The sequence below is a fragment of the Falco peregrinus genome, chromosome 12 (genome assembly GCF_023634155.1).
Source record: "Falco peregrinus isolate bFalPer1 chromosome 12, bFalPer1.pri, whole genome shotgun sequence".
NCBI classification, from domain to species: Eukaryota; Metazoa; Chordata; class Aves; order Falconiformes; family Falconidae; genus Falco; species Falco peregrinus.
In genome coordinates, this window is record NC_073732.1 from 25930288 (window position 1) to 25950975 (window position 20688).

The 20688-nt window shown below is 39.5% G+C and overlaps 1 protein-coding gene across 2 annotated transcripts in view; it reads left to right on the plus strand.

Annotated features, from left to right (window-relative positions):
* SI (sucrase-isomaltase) overlaps positions 1-18743 on the plus strand; it is a 53211-nt gene extending 34468 nt beyond the window's left edge. For both annotated transcript variants that reach the window (XM_055817583.1, XM_055817581.1), the window contains 21 exons: positions 52-220; positions 983-1079; positions 1191-1303; positions 1405-1530; positions 2341-2469; positions 2588-2695; positions 2948-3010; positions 3270-3404; positions 3854-3938; positions 4748-4886; positions 8759-8892; positions 9392-9426; positions 9518-9634; positions 10874-11022; positions 11939-12023; positions 12120-12176; positions 12827-12951; positions 13237-13325; positions 14625-14674; positions 16494-16664; positions 17947-18743. In XM_055817583.1, the coding sequence (XP_055673558.1) occupies positions 52-220; positions 983-1079; positions 1191-1303; positions 1405-1530; positions 2341-2469; positions 2588-2695; positions 2948-3010; positions 3270-3404; positions 3854-3938; positions 4748-4886; positions 8759-8892; positions 9392-9426; positions 9518-9634; positions 10874-11022; positions 11939-12023; positions 12120-12176; positions 12827-12951; positions 13237-13325; positions 14625-14674; positions 16494-16664; positions 17947-18009 (2239 nt within the window). In that variant the 3' untranslated portion in view covers positions 18010-18743. The remainder of the gene's footprint in view (positions 1-51; positions 221-982; positions 1080-1190; positions 1304-1404; positions 1531-2340; positions 2470-2587; positions 2696-2947; positions 3011-3269; positions 3405-3853; positions 3939-4747; positions 4887-8758; positions 8893-9391; positions 9427-9517; positions 9635-10873; positions 11023-11938; positions 12024-12119; positions 12177-12826; positions 12952-13236; positions 13326-14624; positions 14675-16493; positions 16665-17946) is intronic.
* Positions 18744-20688: the final 1945 nt, after the last annotated feature.

The window sequence follows — 20688 nt, forward strand, 5'->3', positions numbered from 1 at the left end:
CAGCACTGAAGACACTGTATTCTTGTTTTTATTTTCTCTTTTCCATTTTAGCTGGGATTCACAGCTGCCCACCTTCACGTTCAGTGACATGTTCATTCAGATTTCTACCCGCTTAGCATCCCAGTATATATATGGATTTGGAGAAACTGAGCACAATACATTTCGACATAACATGAGCTGGCATACCTGGGGAATGTTCACAAGGGACCAGCCTCCTACTGTAAGTAGAAGCAAATGTGGGGTTTGGACCAATGAACCTAATGTGCAGCAGGATTTCAAAGTACAGTGGATGTCTGCTGGTACTGGACGCACCTATTGGCTTTGATTGTATTTATTGTGGTTTATAATTTCGATGGTGTCTCAATGGCAATGGTTTCTCTAAACCTCTTCTTTGTGACCAGCAAGACTAAGGTGTGGAGCTCATGTCCTGAGCCAGATGTTGGAAGACAACAAATGGCTTAGAAATAACTGCATATTCCTCCTTTTTATATTATTCTTTTCAGCTAATTATTCTGAAAGCTAGACATGAGTCAGGACAACTCCTACTGCTCTGGGATTAATTTAGTACTTACAGAGGTAAATCAGAAATCTTAGGTATATGTGTGAACTTGTGTTATTTTCTATGAGATAGCACAATGTATTCAGTTTGCAGGGAATGACCGACGAAATAGTGGCAGTTAATTATAACTCTAATTTCCAGTTCAGGTCTGAATATATTTTTGAGTAAATTAAAGATCACAGAATGCCACCAGCATCTTCTGAACATATAGACACCTGCCACTGTTTGAAAAGAAGGGAGAGTTTTGTTCTGGGGGAAGCACTTTCTCATTTGGAAGTTTTAAAGGCAGTAATACCTTTGCTTTCCTTCCTTGTCTGGTCAGCCTCAACAAGACTAACCACCTTTTATTAAACTTATTAATAAATTTAAATAAGCAAATGCATGCAATATTTCCCCAGTAAAATGTATTTATTTTGTTTGCAGTACAAGTTGAATTCCTATGGTTATCAGCCATTTTACATGGCTCTTGAAGAAGATGGCAATGCCCATGGAGTTCTTTTGCTTAACAGCAATGCAATGGGTAAGAAATCCTTCACTTTATTTTCTCAATGTGTTTTATATTTATGGTCAGTGTTTTACAATAGTGGCAAATCCAGGTATCATTTTCTCATTTCACTTCCTCCATTTCCAGATGTGACATTCCAGCCAACCCCCGCCCTGACATATCGCACCACTGGTGGAATTCTTGACTTCTACATGGTTTTGGGCCCAACGCCAGAACTTGTTGTTCAGGAGTACACTGCAGTAGGATCCTTACTCTATGACAAACTAATCCTGGGTTTTGGTTGGTTGGTTGGTTGGTTTGGGTTTTCTTCACCTTCTCACCATAAATTTCTTATTTTTAGCTGATTGGACGACCAGTCATGCCACCTTACTGGTCTTTGGGATTCCACTTGTGCCGCTATGGATACAGGAATGACTCAGAAATCGCCCAGCTGGTGGAGGGCATGAAGGCAGCTGGAATTCCCCATGTACGCTGGTAGCAGTTAACATTTGAGCTCATGCCTGAACTTTTGGCTTCACCATATTAACTAAGACCATTTAAATAAGAAATCAAAAACTAATCAAAAAAACCCACCACCATGGTAGAGCAGAGCAGACAGTTTTATGCCAGAGCTGAACATCTCTGCACACCCTGGACCATCTTAAATGTAGGCCTTAGGCTGCTTCATTTGCTTTAACGTTCATACCAGAGAGGTAACCAGATGCCTTTAGTCATTCATGGGCTCTTGCCATGCTGGCTATGAAGGAGCAAAGATCAGCAAGAGAAACAAGCAGGAAAGAAAATGAGGCAGCATTATTTTGATGGTACATTGCCCTGTGTCAAGTCAGCTATGATTTGGCATAGGTGGCTGTTGGGAAAGTTGGAATAGCACATAGGTCTAACAAAATTATACTGTAAATGAAATGTGACTTTTCATTTTAAATGTAATTAACATTGTTATTTCAATACAGAACTGTTTTCAGTTTCCTTATAGATATGGTAACGTGTGCAGTTTCTGTGTACCTACACATATATACTAATCCAGGACTCTTTTCTCTATTATCTATTGATTTCTACCCTCAGACTAGATGCAGTAGTGAAAGGTTTATTTTGTATGGACTTTTTGATAGGTTGTGTAATATTCATTTAATAGCTTTAGCTTAAAGTCACATCTGCTTGCAATTTTACAGTTCAAGAGTTCAGTAGTTTACTTATTTTGGCAGATTTTCAATAAATATATATTTGGGGAAAAAAAAAAAGAGAAAAAATAATTTTACATTGTTATTGTGAACTGCAGGATGTCCAATATGCAGATGTTGACTATATGGAAAGGCAACTGGACTTCACCATAGGCACACGCTTTGCTGGATTACCAGCTCTGATCAACAGAATAAAAGAAGAAGGAATGCGATTTATAATTATCCTGGTCAGTTTTGAATACTGCCTTTAAATTTCCATATATCATTGCAGAACGCAGAATATATTCAACAGCATTTCTAAACTTGTTTTTTTAAGCATAAGGGTAAAACTGTTTTTCATTGTAGGATCCAGCCATCTCTGGAAATGAAACCAATTATCCTACTTTCTCAAGAGGTCTGCGGAATGATGTCTTCATAAAATGGCCCAATACTGATAACATTATATATTCCAAGGTACTGTTCTTAAAAATTAATGACAGTAGAGGCATGCTTGACTTTACATGCTATCCATAGTGGGAAAGTCTGCTAATGGTATAGTCATGCCTGCTGTAGATGACACACTGAATAAATACTACAAACTGGAATGTCTTCGGTTTGTGCTGTCATTCCCATAGGTATCAGGGAAGAATTGTTATATCTGTCTGTTTATGCTCAGTTTATATTCAGTGTGGTTTGATTATTTTAAAATGTTCTTTGTCCTGTTAGGTCTGGCCATTTCTTCCCAATGTACAAATCAATGACTCACTGCCTGAGCAAACCCAAATACAGGTAATGTTGATATGGTTTGGTTATGGACTCAAATACAGACAGACCAGCACATTAATTAAGGAAAATAGCAGTATGCTTGTTGACAAATCTTACGGGAGGAATAAGGTGCAGAAATTGGCTAGTTTTGAAAGAGCCAAAAAAGTTAGTGAACAAGTAATTTTTAATTTTTTTCCCCATTTTTTTTTTAAACAAACACCAACATTTTAACAGCAGGATGCTTTCAATCCTCTATCTGTTTTGTTTTCCTACTATTTTACAGATCTATGGAGCACATGTTGCTTTCCCAGACTTCTTCCGCAATTCCACTGTGGGGTGGTGGAAGAATGAAATCCTGGAGTTCTACAACAATCCCACCAACCCCTCCAGCAGTGTCAAGTTTGATGGCTTGTGGATTGTAAGTATGGAAAGGTATTTGATTACTGGATTTTTTTTTCTCTGCCAGACACTAGTAGAGGCAGAGGGTATCTAAACTATTAAGTAAAATAAAAAATAGGCTGGAGGGAAAGCAGAGCACCAGGCAGAACCTCAGCCCCCAGCCAAAGACACCACTTTGGTTCTAGATTATACACTGCACTGCTTCAGTATATTGTGACTTTCTTCCTCCGCTATGACACTGTTTGCACTGGGAAAATGGAGCCCAGAGTCATTGTTCTTCCCTTGAAACACTTCATGGCTCCCTGTCCCTGCATTGTGCCACATGTGAATGTGTCGGGAAAACATGGAACAGCAGACAGCCTGCAGCTGTAAGGGCTCTGGAGAACTTCTACAATGCTGCTTGCTTGTAGTTTACTGTGTTTAGTAGGTTTGAAGCAAATACGAACAGGTTTTACTCTATGATTTTAGGACATGAATGAACCAGCAGCTTTTCTGAATGGTGCCATTGGCGGATGTAGAAATGACCTCCTAAATATGCCACCATACATACCTGGTAAGTCTGATCACTCCTTAAAACAGTTTTAGGTCATTCTGATTATTATGTTATTTCTTCTATGGTATACGTGGCATAAATGCCTGAAGTTAGGTATGTAAACCCACAACTCCTAACTGAAAGTGGCCCTTTATTTCTGAGATTATGGGCACACTTCAACGTCATCTATTTCATTGGGAGCAGTAACTACATGGCACTTGTTTTTAAGAATAAAGTAATTTTCAGCTCCTTGCCTGTATATGGATTTTGATACCTATTTTATATTTAGGTGCTTTGCTTTAGGCATGTTAGAGAATGTAGCTCTCTGATTTGCAGTTTTCTCAGATGAATACTGCAATTAATTAAACATTTAGAAAATATTCTTGTGATACCTCTTGTTACCATTTATCTATACAGTCAAACACTTAAAATACTTCACTTTCTTGGCTTGGCTTTACTTAAGCATTGGTGTAAAGTAGTACTAATTAGCAATTATTTATTAATGGTTTATTAGCATACTTCTGTTTCTTACAGTTGTCTTAGTTATTATGAATAGTTTCTCAGGAATTGTCAGGAAGTTAATATTCACACACAGACCATATCGCCCACCCCACACATTTTTCTGTTTATATGGATGATATGACAGGGTTTACAAAGATTCTCAATATCTTCTGAATTTGAATATAGTCTGTTCACTCTCTGAGCCTTTTCAGTAAAAGCATCTGTAACCTACAGACCCAAATGCCTACATATGAATATTAGAAATACTCTATTTTTAAAAAGCTATTTATATATATATAAATATTTTTTTTTTGTTCCCTCTCCGTTAGATTTGGGATACCGGTCAGATGGATTAAATGTCAAAACTCTATGCATGGAAGGTCAACAATATCTGCCAGATGGTACCCCAGTTAGACACTATGATGTGCACAATCTTTATGGATGGTCACAAACCAAACCTACCCTGGAGTAAGTGACGTTTGCATGCATTCTTGCTGTCTCCAAAACATGTAGCAAATGAATACTGTGTGCCTACATTCTTAGAGCCCAAACTTTCATCAGTTTATCTAATATGCCTGAGAAATCTTTCTTCTTATTCAAATGTCTTTGAATCTTCAACTCAGCCAGAAGTGGAGCTGGATACTCAGAACCTTTTGAGCAGTAGCGCTGAGCTCTGGCAGTTGTTATCATTTCAGTCCCGCTACTGCTCAGCGCAGTGATCTCACCTGTGGTACAAGCAGGGTGACATGAACCTGAGCTGCTGCAGGGGAGGGGGGTCTGCGCAGGTCTGAGCTGAAGCTGTGCTTCCCTGCCTTCACTGCCATAAATACCTTCTGCACTTGGAGCCACCTAGAAGGGAAACCACACCTGCCCAGGCACGTCTGCTCCTGCAGCTGCATCACTGACTGTCTCGGGACAAGCAGGCAAGGTCTCTTGAGTTTAGCAGCTTTAAAACCACTGACCCTGAGCAGAGACACAATTTTCAAGGTACGATTTAAAGACAGCTTACCCAAGCGTGGTGCTAAAGAAACTTATTGCTCCCCGAGCTGCGGAGCAGCTCTGGGTACACTGGTCCCGAGGGCTTCATCCATAGAAATGTTCTGTTGCGCGAGCTGAACTGGTGACCTGTGTTACAAAGTGAGGTGGCCACGGTGCTGTTTCTCATATAGTTTAATTTGGATGTAATTACTCGCCATCGAGCGCTTCCTTGTCTCAGCACCTTCAGACACAACATGTTGCCTTCTCAGCAGAGATTTCTATCATGAGGCAGCGCCAAGGCCACCCCAGGGCGATGCTGTGCGTTGTAACCGAGAGCAGTCAACCCAAAGGCACCGCGCGGGTGTTCCCTCGCAAGGCAGAATGGAGAACAGGTCTGAACGTTTTGATCAGCCTTTGGGAACAGTAATTACTCAATGATAGCCTCCCATACTTACTGTAATCAAGCTATAGAATACTTTTTGTGGCTAGGCTTTGCTGGGATAGCCTGGTTTATTCCCAGGGCTGACGCTGCTGTTTTAGCCTTACGTTATACACCCGGTGAGGGAAAATGAACATAGCTTCTTAACAACGCAAATTTAAGGGCTCATTTATGTCCTCTGTTTGAAAGAAATGAGCAGTAGTGAAAAGGGGAAACAGTGACTTTTATTATGCAAACCTTGTGCATAAAGCTTTGCTTTTAAGAATTTATTTCTTCAGTGCCAAGGCAACTGTCGTTATCTGTTCCTTTCTGAATAGTCCCCCAGCCTGCTTTAGATAACGTCTGATCTAATGATAATGAATCTGTGCTGTTTCATTTCCAATTCAAGGAGTAAGCAAGGGAGAGTGTTGCTTTATAGGTCTTAACGACCTTAAAGCCCTTGGTAACCTTGATACTACCATAAAGAAAGAAAATATCAAGGCTGCTTGAATTTCTGATGGAGTGGATGTTACATCTGGCAGTGGGCCATTGCAGCGCTGCCAGTCAAGGCAGGAGCGGAGTTGCTGACAGGGCAGAAGGCAGGTTGGATCCCCCTGCTGCCAGCCGAATCACGTCTGTCTAGGCGCTGGGAGTAGACAGTCGTTTGACAGTAGGAGGATAGTACCATCTTTCCTGTGTATTAAGTATGAACTGACATGTAGTGAAATATTTCCTCTGTTTTGAGAGGCACCGTAACAGCAGTGACTACAATAAGTTACACGGGTTATGCAGATATTCTTGCAGTTCCAATTTACAGAAAAATGAGAGCTTAGGTAAACAAATATTTATGTATGTCATCTCCCAATTTATTCTTTGGAATTCGGTGAGGGAGTACTTGTGCAACTGAAGACATATTGTAGCGATCCTTTATTCTAATGTCAATCCAGCCAAACAGGAAGATCGTTTGTGCACAAAACGGGCAAATGCCTGTAACTTAGGTGAACAGCAATTTTCTAATGTAACTTGATTTAGCTTCTCCATCCGTTAGGCAGAGGGAGCTTCTGGATATTGGCTTAACGCTCTTATTTTGTAGTGAGGCCTTTGCACAGACCTGAAAAGTGGTGAGTAGTGTAACCGTTGGGAGGTAAATTTGGGCTTTGTGACGGGAGTAGTTGCTTTTCATGGGCACAGTCCTGGAGCAGAGAGCTGGCACCTCCTGGGAGCAGAGCCCTCATGCTCTTGCTTTACGTTTGGAATTTTGGCTGCAATTTCCAAAGCATTGTTGAAGTAGGGTAAACCAAGCGGAGGCCGAAAATACTTGATAGTACGTGGCAAAGAAATAAAAGATACTAGAAAACTTACTGTTTGTCTTGGAAGAAATAATTACAGCACATTAGTCTAGTTTAATTAGTACGGTAATTTAAGTGACTTGTGTATTTTTGCTGTAATTACAGTGTCACCAAAGCTGCAAATCCTGTAGAAAAATAAATAAATCGTGCCTTATTGAAGCAGCTGTTTAGGCAATTATTGTGGAGCCAGCACTGGAGAGAGTGCGATTTAATCAGTGGAGCTTTCTAACTAGTATTGTGGTTTTGGATTTTGCTGTAAAGATTTACAGTACGTGTGCACGGCTGCAAAGGAATTGTTCTGAGAAAGCGGAGCAGTAACGCATCCATGCTGGTCACATAGGATAGACCAGCCACATACGCTGCAGAGAACGGTGCTTGTATCCTTGGTGGAGCAGCTAGGAAGCATAACTCCCCCTGAATTCAGCAAGGTTTTTTTTTTTATTGGCCCTAAAACTTACTTGGTTGCCTTGCAGGTGCTTTGTGGCAATGACCAAGGCTTTATTTAAGAAAATGATGATAATTTTTAATTTTTATTATTACTTGAGGAATGAGGTCAATTGGTGAATTGGTTCTCCATCCAGCTCATTCATGCCCACACCTCTGTGGCCACAGGGGCTGTGCTCCTGTATCATCACCAAACCACAGTCTCCGCTCCCTGTAATAATGATCCCAAGTAACACCACTGGGTTTTAGTGCCAGAGCATCCTGAGAAGTCCGTGACAGTTCTCGCCTGGTGCTAGCTGTTCCCTTCTATACCACAAACCCAAGCATCTGTATGTTTTCCACTCTGTAGGTTTTTGCCTCTAATTTGGAAAAGACAAATAAGTTCCATCATCCTCAAAAGGTTAATAACCTCTGGTCGAAATCTCTTCTGCCTATGAGAAAGCCAAACATGATCAGCCCAAGGTGTCAGCCAGCGCCAAGGTAGACACGCACATTGGTAGTCACTCCATAGCTGTAAGGCCCATTACCTGCTCCAAGGAGACTACTTCTGGTTTAATACGTTTGTTCCTAGACAAATCCATGTCGTTCATTTCATATTGAATCCTGCCATCTTGGTGTTTCTGAAGTGCCTACAGATGACTTATTTTTTGTTTCAATACCTTTTCAGTAACTAGTTATACTGACAGGTGGAATATTCCTGGCACCTCTCTTTTCCCCCTTATGATCTTTCTGGTAGGAGTTTTGCTGAATTATTTTAACTGTTGGTGCAAGTTTTCAGGTACTTAAAGTGCAGTAAGTAAAGAAAGGAGTGACATGCCTGGAACGCATCTTAGAGCCCTTAGAAAATGTGCAAGTTGTGTTATATTGGTATTTTCCCGCACAATAATTGGACTGAGCTGGAAATCTTTATTCTAACACCTCCTTGTTTGCCAGTTTTCTTTCTAACTACAGCTTGGCTGACACAGCCGAGTTTCTGTGTATGTGTGAATAGTAGTGAATTGCTGTAAAAAGCACATCTGCATTGGATGTATGCATGTTCATTTGCTATGAAAATATAAACCCTTAAATTTATTTTCAGAGGATCTGATGTAAAAAAGTAAGTAATATTTCTCATGTAATTTTTTTGTTTGTTTGTCTATTTTCAATGTCAGTGGTTTGCAGAGTGCTACCAAGGAGCGTGGGATCGTTATCACCCGTTCCACATATCCCAGTAGTGGAAAATGGGCAGGACACTGGCTTGGTGATAACACTGCAGCTTGGGATCAGCTAGCTAAATCTGTTATCGGTATGTAAAAGGAAAAAGATCTGTATTCAATTTACAATGTGCAGCTACTTCTTTTCCTTCATTTACTTCCTTTTAGCATTCCTGTGGTTTTAGCTAAAATAACCACTTTAGTTTAGGAACCAGAATTCATGGTCAGTTCCTTTTTCACTACATCTTCTTTGCTTCTGCACCAGGTCCTGAGAGCTCTTTCATTCCATTGGGCACCTTCATGCCCTGTGTCCTGCCACTGATTTCTCTAGTCCTGACCAACCACCTCCCATCAACTCCTGTAGCAGAAAACCATGAAACAGTAGAGAAATCATGGGGTTTGTGTGTGTTTGGGTGGTTCTTTTCCTTCTCATTCAGCATTATTATGTATTATGTATACATAATACATATATACACACATATATAATATGTAAATAAATAAATATTATAATATGTATTCTATGTAATCATAAGCACACCAAAGGTGGGGGAGAAACCCCAGCTGCTAATGTTGACTTGTTTTTCCTTTCAGGTATGATGGAGTTCAGTCTCTTTGGAATATCTTATGTAAGCTAATGAGTTATTACCCTACATTTAATTATCTTGATGTTGTACATGATTTTATACTATTCCAATTGGATCATTTTAAAAATTTCAGACAGGAGCTGATATCTGTGGCTTCTTCAAAGACTCGGAGTATGAGCTGTGTCTTCGCTGGATGCAGCTGGGCGCGTTTTATCCATATTCGAGGAATCACAATCAGAAAGGAACACGGGTGAGTCACAATTTTTTAATGGTTGTCAACAGCTGGGCCTTGGCAACACACACGTATAGAGCAGCCAGAACATCGCACAAGCTGGCCTGGCTCAAAAGAATGTACATTCCGAGCAAAATGGACAAGACAGAAACATGTTTGGCTCTTTATCAAACAAAAATTGCCTTTATTCATAGGCTGGCTGTGCTGTAGGGCTCCCCCTCACCTGGGAGGTTTTGTGCCCACAGAGGGGCTGCTCGGGGATTTGGGCCACTTGGAGGAAGCATGTGCTAAGTTTCCTTTGACTGAATCAAACTCCTCCGTATTTTTCCCAGTGTGGCATTTTTATTTCAATGCACTACACTGACAAGACTAAAATAGAGTGCTTTTACGGCAAGCATACTTAAAGGAACAAAACTGACCTTGGTGCTCTCAGTCCTAATTGTCCATCATTATACAAGAGACGAGAAAATGGAGCAGTGTAATAAGATTCTGGAGTAAGACTCGGCAATGTCTGTACTTTGCAAATTTGCCACCATCAGATATTGTACTTCTTTTAAGAGTAAAGGAAAATAATTGCCTAAATATAGGTCTGTGCTGGCTAAGGACCCTAGTGTAGAAAGCTGTAAAACAAGATAACTGGAAAAATAAAAAAAAAGTGGAACGAGCACTTCTGTTCCAGTTAAAGCTTCTGGTCTAGCAGAGTTGAGCTATTTATATGGCGTCTATCTAATGGATTAAAGTCTCCTTTTTAAAAACTGTGTGCTTTATCTTGCAGCGGCACACCTTTCGATAGGACTTTTAAAGCCTTTAAAAATGCAGATTCAGGGTTATCATGTTGTTTCCAGTCTTACCCAATTTGCCAAGGTATTGTTCAATACATTTAATAAAGATTGGAAGTGCTCCCTGAAATCAGTCATTAATGCTTCGGTCTCTTCTTGCAAGTCCTGAGTGCTGCCCTGCAGAAAAGAAGGGTAATAAATTATGTACGCTGGGATGTGTCACGCCTCTGGGACGTTTTGCATTAAACATGTTTTACGCTACTTCCCCACCCCCCACCCCGAGGTTTTTCTCTCCTTTCCTCTTTCTCGTTCCCCTCTTAGGGCTGACAGTGATACCTACTGTTTTCTGTGTCACTGTGTCATTTAATTAAAGACTATATAAATGAAGGTGCCCTAGTTCGGTGGAGAACTTTATTTTATTTTATTTTTTCTGAACGAAACAATCCAGTTTGACTAACTGCCGTCTCTTTTCTTTCAGAGGCAAGATCCTGTTTCGTGGAACTCAACTTTTGAGGAGGTTTCCAGGAATGTGCTGAATATAAGATATACCCTGTTACCTTATCTGTACACGTTAATGTATGATGCCCATGCCCATGGCAGCACTGTGGTCCGCCCCATGCTCCATGAGTAAGTGGAACTTACTCTTTTGGTCTCCTTACCAGGAATTTCCACTAAAACTTCTATAGTTACAACCTTCCTAGCAAGTCTTCTCTAAGTTACAGCAATTTTCCTACCAACAAAAAAAGCATGAGATTGAGACTATGAGCTTTCATTATCAAGTCTCACTTTGAATAGCAGTAGTTCTCCATTTTTCACTATGAACATTTGAATATTTTCTTCTCCAGGAGTAATACTTAAATTGTAAATCTCTTTGGGGTGAAGGAACAAAATGCTGGGCATCTGTAGAATGAAAATAACAAAAAAAGAGGGAATTCTGCCAGCAATCATGAGAGTTTTACAGGGGAAAATGGCTTTTTTGGTGTGTGTCCAAGCTAATAGAGCAGATTTTTAAAACAAGTGTTAGACACACAAAGCCGCCTTTGTTCCTTGTCAGGTAGGGCAGTACCTGCAAAAGCTTTAACTCCTTGTGTTGTGGAATTAGATGTGGTCTAGTATCTACCTGAATGTCTTGGCTGAGGAGCAGAGTTGTTTGCATATATTGACTTGCTTTTCTGAAAGCAACTATGAACAAAGCAACACAAATTAGAAAGTTGTTCTCAGTCTGTCCACTAACTAATCTTATTATTGCTAATACTGGCTGAGCTCAAAAGACCTTCTAAGATTTGTGATCTAAATACCCTGAAACGGCAAAAATAGAAAGTTAAGTATTACCTTGTATTTCTCTAATGAGTTTCACATTAGGATCTTTATGCATCTTTGGCAAGCATTAATTGATCTATGAATTATTAATTGCAGAATAAAAAGGAGGAAATAGTAGATACTGGGAATAGTAGATTCAATTACTGACAAAAATGACTTTCAGAAGGAACACTTTGGAGAAGTTCAGCACCCAATATCTAATCAATAGTCTATTAACTTACAGGTTTGTAGAAGACAGAACCACCTGGGAAATATATGAGCAATTCCTTTGGGGACCTGCACTGCTCATCAGCCCTGTGATGCAACAGGTATATTTTTAAGCGCTTATGGAAATAACAAAGTCACTTTAGCTAAACTTCAGGTTTTTTATTTAAGGTATCTAAAATGTGCATGTTTAATTCCAGAATGCTGTAACAGTGATTGCTTACTTACCCAATGCCCGCTGGTATGATTACTACACAGTAAGTAATTTTTAAAATTCTATTTTATATGTCTTCTTCAAAGTGCAGTTCAGACAGCAGCAGGGGGTGCTGAGAGTGGTGGTGAGGTGTGAACCCTCTCTCTCCCTTTTACAAACCTGCATTCGGTATCACTTCTTAGCAATATAACATCTACTTGGTTGATAAGAATTTTTAAATTCTGGTATAATAATGTAAAACAAAATTAGCACATTTACAGTAAAGTCAAAGGTTAAATAAATACCTTTAATTTGAAGTCCTTCTCTTGACTTTTTTAAACCTCAAATGATATACTTAATACCTTTGTATGAAATGCTGTAATGCGGAAAGACAAAACGGGTTTAGCTGCATCATCTTTCACAGAAAATAAGAAAAGATTTGGTAATAAGAAGGGCAGGCATCAAAACTCACTTCGTTAATCACAAGTATGTATTTCACCTGGCTGGCCCTTTTGGTTCTGCTGTTGTCACCTACAATCAAGCCAGTCTTTCATAGATCCAGAATGTTAGTTTCTCTTAAAAGCATTGAGTAGTTACTCAAGCAGTAGGAACTCCTAATTAATCTGGCTAGCAAAACAAAATAATTTCAGTCTAAAAAAACCCCAGTAAGGCGAGAGTAATTCAGTAGAAGGCCATTTTATTTTTCATACATAGGATGTAGAGATTGGCTTTAGGGGACAATTCCAAATTTTACCAGCTCCTTTGGACCATATCAACCTGCATATCCGAGGTGGATACATCCTTGCTTGGCAAAGACCTGCTAATACAACTTTTTACAGGTAAGATTAGCCGAAATGTTAGATTTAGGTTTGAATAATTACTGTATAAATGCTGCCAGTCTTCAGATCACCTATATGTATGATAGCACTGGATCCTTATGGCTGGTTTTACTTTTTAGTTTCCTCCTAATGGTCTCCTTTAAATTGAATAGTGTAGATTTAGGAAGTTGACCATGGGAGATCAATTGCGTGGTACACAATACTTTTAAAAACTTTCTAACATTGGATGAATATGTAATGTGATTAACTAAGGAAACTGAGGAAGAATCATTGTGTTTTCCGTAGCCGAAAAAACCCGATGGGACTCACTGTGGCTTTGAATGACACCCTGTTTGCAGAAGGACAGCTTTATTGGGATGATGGGGTTCGCATTGGTATGTATGGTGCTTCTAGCCTTCATGAAATCCTTTTTTGCTGTGAGGATTGTCTAGCAATTTCAGAGTGGGAACTCCAAGCTGTAGGAGAGTGCATTGCTTAGGCATCGCTTTGGAAAAGAAGCGCTGGTGGCTGCTTCTGCCTTAGAAGCTTTCAGTGTAGCGAGGGGTGTTGGAGGAGGAGCTTTGGGAGCACAGGGAAACGATGGATCCTGGCCAAAGCAATCACATTTCTGGAGAACATACCTGAACATGCCTTCAGAGGCAAAACTGAATTTAAACCTTCAGGTTAACATTAGAGTAAAACAAAAATAAGTATCCCAATTTAAACCGCATAATACTATGGTTTCTAGAATCTATATGCCGTTTAAAAGAAATTGTGACCTGGAACCTAAGGCAACAGAGATAACAAAGATTTTTCCTCAAGCCTATGGGAACCAGAACCATAGATTATATGGGAAGCTTTAACTAATTTCTTCAACATTACTACATTTAAATTGTCTTCAGGTACGAGATACTTAAATGTCATGTATCCTTTCCATCCAGAATGTATTACCCTTGGAACAGCAATAAGCTATCACAGAGATGGCTGCAAGTAATGCAGAAGAGGGTGGCATTTAGCATAATGGTGTGTAGGGAAGTTTTCAGGATGCTGTTTGTGTACTTGGAGGGGCTGCTCCTACGCTGCTGCCTGTTAGCAGTGGCATTCAGAAATGATGGCTGTGTTTATGGAAGCCCAATGATAAATGAAATTAGCATAGATTCCAAGGTGCATCTTGCCAGGAGGCCTGTGATCTGCTTGTGGTAGTGCAGAAAGGCAAGAACTTGCAGTGCCCGTGATTACCAGCACTACTTTGCGTGCATTTATTGCTGAAGGATAAGATTGATGACAGCGATTTCAAAGAAGCATCAGCATTTATTGTGACCATGTGTGACTGGACAGTGAACGAGCTGGATGTGGGAAAGCATTCCCATGCCTTCTTCAATGAGAAACGTTTTCCTCTTACTGGTCTTAACACCCTCGATCTTCCTAATGCTGTTTGTTTGCCGCCTTTTGTATCTTAGCTTTAAAATGTTTTTTGTTTAAAATTTTGTCTTGATTTAAATAGCACGCATAACAACAAGAAGGTACTTTATGCCTAAAAGCATGTGAAGTCTGGAAATAGAGAAATTTATGTATCGATACTTGCCATATATATGTGTATAGTATATGGACACAATTCTTGAACTGAAATTTTGTTAATGTGTTAAATAAGGTGAGTAGTAAATACATTTTATTTTATTCTTTCTTTTGAACAGATGCATATGAAGACAGTGTATATCTGCTAACATCATTCACCGCTAATCAGGTACGTAGTTTTCACTCACATTTTTTGAATAATCATGTAGGGTGATAATTATTGTATTTTTAATTATGGGTATTTTAACTTGGGACTTCATAAAGTCTAGAGAACCCACTGTAACAATAAATTGTGCTCAGAATCAAATAGACTACGACAAATATGATTAAATTATTAGGTAAAAATTTAAGAATCATTCTGAAGTTATCAGTTATTCTGTATTGGTAAATAGTGTGTGCATTTATGGCACTGTAATTTCTCACATAATTCTGAAAGTACAAGTTTATTTCATAAATTAATTCGGTAAAGCGAAAACACATACCAATATAGAATATCTGGAGCACGTAGATGGGCCAGAACAGCCATGCCAGGAAAAACAGCCCTTGCTGGTGAGAAGGTAGCCGGAGGCTGAAGCCGGGAAGCTTTCAGGACAAAAGGCTTTGACCCTTTTATAGCTACAGAGAAAGGTCACTGCCCAGCAAAGAATTTGGGTTTCTTCTCAAGAACTGGCGCCTAAAATTGTTCCTAATCCATTTGGCAAGGTCAGGGTCCTCCTTGCTATTCTCTACCTTGTTGTTCAAGCTATGGCATAGCTCCAAAAGGAAGGAAAAGGTCACACGGTCAGCAGGAAGGCATCTATGTTAGTAATGCATTTGCCCATATTCACCATAGAATGTATTTATTGTGTGCAGTCTTAGCTCTGGGAGGAAGCAGCAGAATACATGGTCATTGGCAAGCACAAGATAAATCATTCTCTAAAGTAGCAAAAGAGGGGCACAAGGCCTGCCCATTCACGTCTGGCATGCATTCCTGGGTAATGAAGTCAGTGAACAGGAGTGTTTATTTTAAGTACTGGCATTTATAGGATGTTGGGTTTCAATTTTTATCATAACCAGTTAAATATCTGGAATTAAGTTAGTCTGTAGTTATATGAACTATATGATTCTATGGTAATAGAAAACACACTTTATTTCATTAGTTTTTCAGGGTGACAGAACGTCTTCTAATTTTACATGCACCGTTGTCATTTAATTCTGTCTTTGTCAAATTGTGGAATGTTAATTGCTAAGGAAGAGAAGTTTATTTTTCTAACATTCAGTATTTGTATTTGCAAGGAGATTATAAAATAAATTCACCTTTTGCTGCTCTTAGAAAAAGTTGGTAAGGAAAAGCCTAATTGAAGAGGTCTTGAATCAACAAACAATAAAAAATACTCACACCGAAAGTGATACCTTCTAAACACTAAATGTGTAGAATTATATTTGCAGGGGATGACACCTGGGCTGGCACTGTGTCTGGGCTGCTTAACATGGCATTCGCTCCCTGGAGACCTGCTGGACCTGGGTACATCCCAAAGAAATCACGTCCCTACCATCTTAAAATCATAGCACCTGGAAAAGGGAGGGGACCTGTGAGTGCAGAGGGAGGTGGCGGGGGTGGAGGAGCTGTTCTGGGAGGGCTCAGTGCAGGGAGAGCAGAGCCTGGATCAGGCCTTAGGGTCGCTAGCAGATAAGGCTGTGACAGTGAAGGAGGGGGTTTGTCCATGCAGCACTGGCTGCTCATGTCAGGGGTTAAGAGTATCCTGTTGTGTCCTCCTGACATCTATCAGCAGAGTGGCAATTAAAGACACAGCAGAGCTCAGGATTTAGCCAGACTAACAATGTGAAGAAAACTGAAGCCTTCAACATTTGGAAAATCAGTAACAACATACCGGTATTTAAAAATAAATAAATAAATAAGTAGGAAGAGAGGACAGCAAGCGAATAGCTCAAGTGGATTTGTAGCAGTCTGACAATCTCTAATATTACTTTTTTCCTTTTCCTTTCAGAATGTTTTAAATATCACGGTTTTGCATCATGGTTACACTGATCCAAACAACTTAACGTTTACTGACATTAAAGTCCTGGGGGTGCCCACCAGCGTTAAGCAGGTGACAATATCACAGAATGGTGGGATGATCACATCAGCTCACACTGCAAACTACTATGATGCCAAGAAGGTGAGATGCCGTTTATGGGGATAATGCCACTTTCACAACTGCATATGTGCTCTTAAACATTTGGCGATTCAGCTCCCAGCTGTAATACCCTATTGAAAATATATTTCAGCAAGGTACACAAGCTGCCATCAGGTAATGAATGCTATCAGGTAATGATTATATAATACACTGTTTAATATATAGTAAATATTGTGCATAAGTGTGGTAGAGCTTTTAAGCCTGGAAATTACTGTTAAAGAACCCAAACTACTTCTGATAGTAGAAAATGGTGGATATCGGATTGTGTCTGGTTTCCACTCTTCCTAACAGCTTACTTGCAACCTGTGAGATTTGAAGGAAGGAAAAGTAACTACAAGTATTTTCATAGTCTCTGCATGACCCTGTTGTTGTCAGTCTTGTCTGACAACATTTTCATTTCCCAGCCCTGTTTGCCTACCACCATTTCTTATTCTGTCATGTCATATTTTGGCTGCAGGCATTGCAGCACAGGCTTCCTACATGTAGAAGTCAGATCTCAATTCTTCTAAAGTTGCCGGCACCCCTTCCGCCAACTTCAGACCACCAGGCTTTCTGCCTGCGTGGTTTGTGCCCATCCAGGGCACTACCCCCTCCTGCCTCCCCGGACCATACAGTCAAGCACTCCTAAAGGCAGCTGCAATAAATGTATAAAAGTGTGCTGCCTTTCGAGATGGCACTTCTAGGGAGCATCTTTCAAACACGAACAGCGCTGCTGGGGCATTCAATCTAGCCAGTCTTCTGGCAGAGGGAGACTGCCCAACCTCTCCTGCTGCTGGCGTGTTGCTACCCTTCCTTTGAGATTCAGTATTCTGTTAAGTCTTAGTTCTTCCTCTCTTTCAGTAGGGAGCCAGGACTGTGTAAGCTCTGTACATAATCAAAAAGATGAGTTAAAAATGTAAAAGAGAATGGAAGTGTTTCATTGTGCTGTTCACTTTTTGATAGAAGAATGGGAATTCATATGCACAGTTGAATTAGAGTATGTTTCATGTTTTGTTGCCTTTGTTATTTTATTTTATTTTTAAGAAGAATATCAACTCTAAAAGGGCTTCTGAATGCAGGGAAGGCATCAGAGCCTCATGATCAGAAATGCAAAAATTTATGCTGCTTGAACTGTGTTTATAGTGATACAAACAGAAAAGTAAAAGAGGAGGAATAAATTCTTGTAACCTAAACCGAGAAGCCACTATCTCTGTTGAAGACAGAAAAAGTAATGTATCTTCAGGGCAGAGTTACTAATTGTTCATTTTGTCTGTTCTATTCACAGTTGCTGATAATCACGAAGCTTCAGCTTGAATTAGGCAAAAACTACACTGTGCAATGGAGCTAAACTGCCTGCAGAATAGCATTGGCCACACTGAAGAATTTTCTCATTGTTTTAAAACAATCTTTCAGTTTTCCAGGTGCCTCTTTGTCATCTTGAATACTTTTTACTATCAAAACATAAGACTTACAGTCAGTTAATATTCAGGCATTATGCATATAAAGGAGTCACATTTCAGTATTTTTGAAGAGTAAATAAGACGTCTCCACATGTTGTAAACACCTGTATTTTAAACAGTATGGCACTTCAGTGTAACTTCATCTTTCAAAACTGAGAAAGCAATGTAAAACTCCGTGTTTTCTCAGAGTAGAATTTCTGGCTGCCTTAATGCATGACAGATTTTGTTGAAAAGATAGGGTTGGCACTACCTGCATGGATTTGGGGCTGTAATTCTGCCTATATTTAACTTTCATCTTATTTTTAATTATGCCTATGTAAGTCACTATCCTGAGAAGTATTTAAGCCAAAGTAAATGTTTTCAGATTCGTGATTTTAGCATGAAACAATGTTTCAAGTTGTTGATCTATAAAATACTAAGATATGTGCAAAATAAATTTGAAGTTCTTTTTGTCTATGACTTTAGCCAGACATTTGTGTTCCCCAGTGGTTTGTTCTGAAGTTGTAAAATTAAGCCTGAAGTTTCAAGGTTAACTAATGAATGTTGGTCTCTGAGTGTTTATTTCACTGAAGGAAATGTTATTGTATGTTTACTATTATAGTAAAGACTCTTTGTATCCCAAGAGTGCAGCATATGATCTAAACAGATTGGTAAAGAATGTATATAATTAAATTTGATGGGAATAAACGGCTGTCCAAAGGTGGTAGTAATCTCTAGTGACTATGCTTAAGCTTCATTTAAAGGATTCCTCTCTGCTTTAAAATTTTCTGGTAAAACAGCTAAGTACCCAACATCTCATAGGTGGATCAATGTATTTACAGGGCTAAATTTAATGAAACTTCCCTGTAAAATAATAATTAAATTGACAATCCAGAGAAAATGATCATTTACAACTAAACATTTGATTTTGACAAAAGTTTTTGCCTGAAGGAAGAAACAACAGTTTCTGCAGAGCCCGTGATGACCAGCTACATAGGTAAGCAGATGCAATGACGCGTCCTGTCGCTGCCGAGGGGAGGTGAGGGTTTCCGAGCCTTCAACCATTCCCTCCAACATTATGTCCTACTGCTTTGTACCTGCCTGACTGACGTGTGAAACCTTAGGCACAGCCCAAGGCTTCCAAATGATTATTTAAATAATTTTTTCTTATTAGATTTATTTTGGGAATCTCATGGTTCTGTTTCCTTGGCTTTGAAAAGCTCAGCACATCAGCTGAAGGAACTGCATTTCAGCCATGGGGGAAGGCTTTTACTACGTCCCCAAGATTATAACATATGAGGAACTCATACAGACTAAGAATCAGAGCTTTGCACAGACATCGGCCACCTTGGGGAGGTACTGATCTTTAGGAGATATCTCTTCCATCCTGCAGTTCGTATGTGCAACCCAGCAGAGCCTGGCCCACAGCTCACTCCTGAAACATCTGTGCAGCATCACATCCTTAGGTGGAGACAGAAGAAGCTATATGCTGAACTTGGGTGCTGTTTTTTGCAGGTTGGTAGCAGCTCTTCATGCAATGCTTTTCTTTAGTTCAAGTATGCATATATGTTGTGAAAAACTCCTGCAGGAAGTCCCATCAAAGTCCATGAGCTGTCCTGAGTAGTTTCAACAGAATTGAGCAGCAAAATAGACTGCTTGTGTTGAGGATGGGACTTTATGACTATTGCTTTCTGCACAGTTTAACTTTCTAGCACTTAAAAAAATTACTTGTAAAATAGTGTAACAACATCCAGAGGTTTGATGCAATCCTGCTGCCCATTGCACCAGAAAATTCTCACTGAAGACACAATACCTTCCCTGAAAGCCATAAAGTTCTGCTTTCAATATTCTTTTTTTCCTGAACTTCATTGGCCACTGTCCTGGGCAGCAATTGAGGGGAAAAAATAAAAAAAAAAGGGAAAAACAACATACAACCAGTACTTGTGAAAAGTCAGAAATTTGTTTGGTATATTAAAATTTTCAGCTATTTTTTTCCTAGTATGAAGTTACCAATTACATTATGCATATTGTTGTGGGTCAGCCCTGGTAGGCAGCTACATAGGGTCAAAGACCCAATAGGCTGCTGGAAATCAGGAGGGTGAAAACATGCATCCTGGTCTGAAACTGGTACCAAGCATGGCCAGTGGCAGGATGCTGGGTGATGTAGCTCTTTGTGCTGAGCCAGCATCTGTTCTGCATCGTGATCTGGACAGATGAACAAAAGGAAAGTCCACTTCTTAATGCCATGTCTTGCGTTTTTAATTCCTTAACAAACTGGAAGTTTAACCCCAACCATTTTGAGCAGGGTTCTTCATGTCATATGTACAGCTGAAATCTGCCTTTGAGAGAGACAGGTGGATATACTGAGAAGTGTGTGTTTATACATCAGTATATGCGCGTGTGTGTATATATATATGAGTATTTTATATGAATATATACACACACCACTATATATATACATATACACATAAGTATGCAGGAATATGTATATACATCTTTATCTCTGATATATACATAAACATATATGTATATATACACACATATGTGTGTATATATATGCACATGTAAATACATGTGGTTTGTTTCAC